The sequence below is a fragment of the Hermetia illucens genome, chromosome 1, assembly GCF_905115235.1.
Source record: "Hermetia illucens chromosome 1, iHerIll2.2.curated.20191125, whole genome shotgun sequence".
Lineage (NCBI taxonomy): Eukaryota > Metazoa > Arthropoda > Insecta > Diptera > Stratiomyidae > Hermetia > Hermetia illucens.
In genome coordinates, this window is record NC_051849.1 from 97,285,633 (window position 1) to 97,293,008 (window position 7,376).

The 7,376-nt window shown below is 38.1% G+C and overlaps 1 protein-coding gene across 1 annotated transcript; it reads left to right on the forward strand.

Moving 5' to 3' along the window:
* The first annotated feature begins 6,235 nt into the window (after positions 1-6,235).
* Positions 6,236-6,898, forward strand: LOC119655530. The gene has a single exon (XM_038061480.1). It carries the CDS (start codon positions 6,236-6,238, stop codon positions 6,896-6,898), a length of 663 nt encoding a protein of 220 aa, XP_037917408.1.
* The last annotated feature ends 478 nt before the right edge of the window (positions 6,899-7,376 follow it).

A 7,376-nucleotide genomic window follows, 5' to 3' on the forward strand; every position in this document is an offset into this window, starting at 1 on the left:
GCTGGACTATGGGACTAACAAGCGCACTGGTGAACACAGAACCCTTCGCATTTGGCTTGAATTTTCCGACCTGCAAATTGGCAAATGCAGAAGAACAAACATTTCCCATCCTTCAGGTATATTCCAGGGAAAGCTGCAAAAAAATTGGACTCCTATTGAATACATTTCGTCAACTATCAAGAGGTGGAAAGCATCAAATTTACAAGTACGACGTACGCAATTTCCCATTGTTCCAGTTGAACCAATTACGATACATAAAAGCCAGGGAGTAACATTGGCTAAAGTAGCAGTTCATGTGTCTTCAAATTGCCACCGCGCATTGCTGTACGTAGCATGTTCAAGAGCTATTTCATCGGAAGGTTTGTTCATTATTAGCGACAAAGACTTTAAGGCTCCCGCCCCTCCTTTAGATTCAAGCCCTCTTGCGGTGGAAATGAAACGGCTCACTGAAGAACAGTTTGTACCCATGTTTAGGTTCCTGAGAGAGGAAAGGAATCCAGAAATACGCCAAATTATCTTTCACAATGTCCAGTCTTTAAAGAAGCACATTAGGGATGTGTCTGCTGACCCGGGGGTATACGCTTCAGATATACTTATGTTTGTTGAAACTTGGAGTTGCGCGGCAGATCACTACACATTAGAAGGGTTCGTTGAAATCGGTAGAGTGGATGGGCCTCTCACAACTAGATCAAATCGGGGTTATGGGACAATTGTATGGGCGAAAGAATATATTTTGAATACTGGTCGACTTACGCAACAGTCAATTAACCGATTTATCGACAACTCCGGAAATCAGGGTCATTGCGAAGGAATCATTTTTACAGTAGATAACATACACTTAGCAGCTATATATCGTTCTCCTCACTGCCCTTTAAAAAACCTTTTATTTCCTTCTGGGCAACCACAAACTAACCCACTTATTGTTTGTGGCGACTTCAATGAAAATTTCATCCATGAAAAAATACTGCAATCGAAGAATTTTTCTCAAGAAATGGTTTGAAATCCATGCTACGGAATGTAGCTACTACTAGGGGACATACACAGATTGACAATATTTTTTCAAATATTTCAGTAGATGCAGGTGTATATGAAACATTTTTCAGCTATCATAGATCTTGATGGGCGCGATTTTAGTTATATTTATATGCACAAATAGTAGTTAGGAGATATGTTTTAACTCTGCTGGCAATCAGCGAAGGAACCGTGCCTGATGAGCAATCGCTGCAGTTTGTGCCAGCTCTTCTAACTAATTGATGGTTTCACCATCACTGCGGTTAATGTTAAAGTATAATCATTGAACACTGATTTCGTTTCCGCGGTCGCACGGTTCCTTATTGTAGTGATAAATTCAGAATCTTTATAATAATCGTACAATGAGTGCGAAACCGCTTAGACTTAACGAAAGATCTTTTATAGTGTAACATTCTTTCAAAATTTATCATTGATTTATTCAAAGAAATCCTTTGTTCTTTTTAACTGGTGGTGGATTAAAAAGAAGTGCTCAACTAAATTTCACGCATATTAAATAGTTGTACTTTTAAAATTTCTTGCATAAAAAAAAACACAAAACCTTTCATACCTGAAGCGCCCAGCTTCCGGTTTCTCGACTTGTTTTTTTGATATTTTGCAAATGTGACCCTTTACTGCTAAGTGAGCGAAAAATTTTCCCACTTTGATTATTTACAATTTACGATGCCGAGGAGAAGTCGACCTGACTTAGGTCGTCGTAGTCAATCAAATGTGCGAAGAGCTACCTCACGTGCTAACCGCACTGATGACCAGAGAGAGACAGATCAAGAAAATAGTCGTATTGCTATGTCAGAATTCCGTTATTTAGTGAGTGATAATGAAATAGATAGGCTTAGAATGCAACGAGTTCGTGCACATCACTGGATTGTGTTGTGCTGGAGGCAAAATAAAATTGCCACAATTGATCCCACCACCAGATCCTTTACGATCTTTAGTTTCTGGGATTGGAAATGATTCTAAGCACTTCTTGGCCAACATTCAGAAATATAACAGCTGCTTCCAGATGACATCATTTGGCGCTACAATTTCATGCCCACTTTCAAGGTATTATATACCAGAATATTTTTTTATAATATTCAATATGTACTGAAATGTATGTATCGGAAATAATTAATCGACAAATTTTTAAAAATTACAGATACAAGGACAAATTTATCTCTTATTGGGGACACTGTTATCAGTACCTGATGCAGATTATCAATTTTTACAAATTTATTTTACGGGCAATTCAGATGCGGAAGTTGATGATCGTTGTACTCACAATCCAACAGTGAAGAAAACCATTGTCCATGAATTATAAATGTTTCTTCATCAGAATATGTTTAAAATAGCATTGGATCGGATGCCATCTGATAGCCATATTATCGTTCGAGCTGACAAAACACCTGCCGGTGAACGCACAAGGAGGTTTAATTCACCTACCATTGACGAAGTGGCTGCTATTATTGTGGGAGAAAATTTACAATTTAGGGATATTGTGCTTCATCGTCGGAATAGTGATTTAAAACGTGTATCTGAAACACACAGGAGTTATGATGCATTACAATATCCTTTGACCTTTGGCACGGGGAAGATGGATACTATTTTAATATCAAAATGGTAAATGAATTAACAGGTAAATAAACTGAACAAGATTAAATAATATTTTTTAATTCAATTCATCTAAGTAACAAATTGAACATTTATCATTTTTGATTGCAGGTGCTGAGACCAACAAAAAAGTTAGTGCTGTGAATTTCTATTCATATAGACTCATGATCCGTCAAGGTGAAGTAAATCATATTTTGATGCGTCAAAGACTTTTTCATCAGTTTGCGGTTGACATATACTGTGAGCGTCAAAAATAAGTAAACACCCATCTTTTTTGTATTTAAACTTTTATTGCACAATGTTTATTGATAGAAATTAAAATGTTTTATCATAGCTTGAAAGGCTCATATAATAGAAGTTTATGTCAGCACAAACACTTAAACAAAACAAAACATTTTCAAAAATAATTCATCTTGTCTTAAAATACTCATGAATTTACGCGTCAAAAGAAAGTATACAGTGGCAACACTTCTCGTTTTGTTTTTAATTATTTCCGGGAATCACACAAATTTCTTTGAAACTGTTTATAAGTGAAGTAAGCAAATATAGTGCACTAATATTTTTCGTAGATTTGCTTTGTTTTTGTTTGAATAAGTGCAAAAGTATAACATTTAAGATAATGGGTAAGCAAACCACAAACGAAACACGAAAAATAATTTTAGATTTACATAAAGAAAAGAAATCTTTGCGTGAAATTGGAAAAATCGTTAGAAGGAATCATTGTACCATAAAAAAAATTATAGATAAATATACGACTCGTCATACTATTGAAAATTTACCGCGGTCTGGGCGACCTAAGAAGCTTACTGACTCCGAAGTGCGGACAATTGTACGAGAAGTAAGGAATAATCCAGTTTCAAGTGCAGTAAACATATCAAAGAAAATAGCTGAGACTTCAGGCAAATCAGTGAGTGCAAGCACAATTCGAAGAGCGCTCCACAAAAATGGTCTACATGGCAGAGTGCCACGTAAGAAACCCTATATTTCTAAAGCGAATCAAAAGAAGCGTATAAAATTCGCCAGAAAGTACCAAAATGAGGCTCCAAACCTTTGGGAAAACATTTTATACTCCGATGAGAGTAAATTTGAAATATTTGGGGCGAAAAACCCACCAAAAATATGGCGAGCGAAAAATGAAGCATTTCTCCACAAGTGCGTTACAAGCACCATAAAGCACGGTGGAGGCTCAGTTATGGTCTGGGGATGTATGGCGGCATCCGGAGGTGGAAATCTAGTTTTCATCGAGTCTAAAATGACTAAAATAGACTATTTAAATATACTGAGGGACAATATCACTCCTAGTGCTGACAAATTGGGGCTGTCGGGAAACTGGATCTTTCAGCACGATAACAATCCGAAACATACGTCCCACATTGTTAAGGAATGGTTGTTATACCGAACGCCAAAAACCCTTGATCACCCACCGCAGTCCCCAGACCTTAATCCTATCGAGCATTTGTGGGAGCACCTTGACAGGAAAATCAGACAAAGAAGCATTTCCAACAAGGACGACCTAAAAAGGGCTTTAATCGAAGAATGGAACAACATTTCTCCAGATATTACAAAAAATCTTGTCAAATCAATGCCTAAAAGACTGAATGCTGTTCTAAAGTCACATGGAAAACAAACTAAATATTAAAAATTATTTCTAATTAATTATTGGATATTATTTCTTAGAGAAGTAAATTCTGTATACTTTCTTTTGACGCGTAAAATCAGCAGTATTTTGAAGCATTAATAATTTTTTGAAACGGTATTTTGTTTTGTTTTACTTTTTTTCAGATTTAAACTTCTATTATATAATACTTTTAACCGGTGATGAAGCATGTTAATTTTTATCAGTAACTGCTATGAAATTAAAGCTTAAATACGAAAAAATTAAGTGTTTACTTATTTTTGACGCTCACAGTATATCAAAATCGATACTGAACGATTGACATACATCCGTTCGAACCAACGACAGCTACGATCAGAGGAATACATTCATCTCCGTGATGCTATAAATGCGGATGGCAATGTGAATAATGTGGGAAGAATGACAATTCTGCCAGCCACTTATATGGGAAGTCCACGCCACATGCATGAATATGCCCAGGATGCTATGTCATATGCTAGGCATTATGGTCGCCCAGACTTATTTGTTACATTCACATGTAACCCTAAATGATCCGAAATCAAGAGGGAATTGCTACATAGCCAAACACCAGCTGATAGACATGACATAACTGCCAGAGTTTTTAAACAAAAAATAAAATCTCTCGTGAATTTCTTAATAAAGCATTGTGTGTATGGCCGAGTCCGTTGTTGGATGTATTCTGTAGAACAGCAAAAGCGTGGATTGCCATATTAGTCTGGTTAGTGGACAAAATAAGGCCAGATGAGATTGATTCCATAATTTCAGCTGAAATTCCAGATGAAACAGTTGACCCAAAATTGCATGCAGTAGTTACCAAACACATAATACATGGACCTTGCCGACTCTTTAACTACAATTCACCATGTATGGTCGACGGCAAGTGTTCCATGCGATACCTAAGAGACCTGCTTGCTGAAACCATAACGGGAAATGATGGATACCCATTGAATCGTCGGCGATCAGTTGCGGATAATGGGCGACCGCTAGTTGTGAAGGTAAGAGGACAACATGTTGATGTAGACAATCGTTGGATTGTGCCATACTCGCCAATATTGTCCAAAGCTTTTGAGAGTCACATCAATGTAGAATATTGAACTCTGTGAAGTCGATAAAGTACTTATGTAAATATGTTAACAAAGGTAGCGATATGGCTCTTCGCTGTAACCAATGCAAATGATGAAATATCACAGTACCCGATGGGTCGCTATGTAAGTAGCAACGAAGCAATTTGGCGTATCTTTTCATTTGTGATCCATGAAAGACACCCTACAGTAGTCCATTTGGCAGTCCATTTAGAAAATGGTTAACGAGTTTATTTTAATGAATCGAACGCGGCAGACAGAGCGGCACGTCCACCGTCGACAACATAAACAAGTTTCCTCACAGTCTGTCAAACTGATGATTTTGCTCGCACTTTGCTGTATGCTGACATGCCACGCTATTACACCTGGAATGCATCATCGAAATCGTTTCAGCGTCGAAAACAAGGAACACCAGTTGAAGGACATCCAAATGTATTTTCTGCAGACGCTCTGGGTCGCATCTACACAGTACATCCAAATAACGATGAATGCTATTATTTGCGGTTGTTGTTGGTGAATGTTCGTGGTCCGATATCGTTTAAACAACTGAGAACAGTTAATGGACAGCTGTGTGCGACTTACCGTGAGGCATGTCAACTATTGCATTTACTTGAGAACGATTCGCACTGGGATGATACACTCAAGGATTCCGTAATATCTTCATTGCCGCATCAAATTCGCACATTGTTTGCGATTATCATATCGGCATGTTTCCCCTCGAATCCAAAAGATTTGTGGGTTAAGTATAGAGATGACATATCTGAGGATGTTTTGCATCGTGTGCGCCGTCAAACTTTGAATCCTACATTACAAATGACTACAGAAATTTACAATGAGACATTGATCATGATAGAAGATGTGTTTATTGATGGCAAATAAAGTATTGTCGTGTTTGGGAATGACAGCACCAAATCGTCATATGCACGATGCATTAAACCACGAGTTGCAAAAAGAACAACAGTACGACATTGAAACATTGGCCGAAACAGTTCGTACAAATGTTCCACAATTAAATCAACAACAAAAAATTGCGTACAACACTTTGATAGAAGCTGTGAACAGTGGATCTGGTGGAATTTATTTCCTTGATGCTCCCGGAGGAACCGGAAAAACGTTCTTAATTTCATTGCTTTTGGCGAGAATCAGATCGCGAAATGATGTTGCTCTAGCGTTGGCTTCATCTGGAAGAGCTGCGACTCTGCTAGAAGGCGAGCGAACTGCACATTCTGCCTTGAAATTACCATTAAACATGCAAATCACCGAAACGCCAATTTGCAACATCGCTAAAAATAGCGGAATGGCCAAGATCCTACAGGTATGCAAATTGATTGTTTGGGAGGAATGCACAATGGCCCGTAAGGGGTCACTGGAGGCACTGGACAGAACGTTGAAAGATCTTCGTGACAACCAAAATATTTTTGGTGGGGCCATGATTCTGTTGTCAGGTGATTTCCGTCAGACTCTTCCGGTTATTCCCCGATCAACTGTTGCTGATGAACTATGCATGCCTAAAATCATCGAATTTGTAGCAGTATGTAAAGACACTCCAATTAACAACTAACATGCGAGTATTTTTGCAAGAAGATGAAACTACGAATGTGTTTGCGAAGCAGTTGTTAGACATTGGAAATAATAGTTGCAGTGGACACCTCGACCGGATTCATCACGTTACCCACAGATTTCTGTCACATCACAGACTCAAAAGAGGAGTTTAATTAGCGTGTTTTCCCAGATATAACGCAAAAATTTAATAACCATTATTGGCTGGGTGAACGAACAATATTGGCGGCGAAAAATAAAGATGTCGAGGATCTCAATGCGACTATTCAGAATTTTCTTCCAGGACAGTTGGTTTCCTTCAAATCAGTCGACACCGTTATGAACCAAGATGACATAGTCAACTATCCCACGGAGTTTTCAAATTCACTGGAATTGTCTGGATTACCACCTCACAATTTGCAGTTAAAAATAGGGTCAGTTGTCATGATGCTGCGTTACATTAATCAACCTCGAATGGAACAAGACTGGTTGTGAAAAAG

Excerpts from the sequence above, each read along its gene's own strand:
- LOC119655530 (XM_038061480.1), top strand. The coding sequence starts at position 6,236 with ATGACAGCACCAAATCGTCATATGCACGATGCATTAAACCACGAGTTG.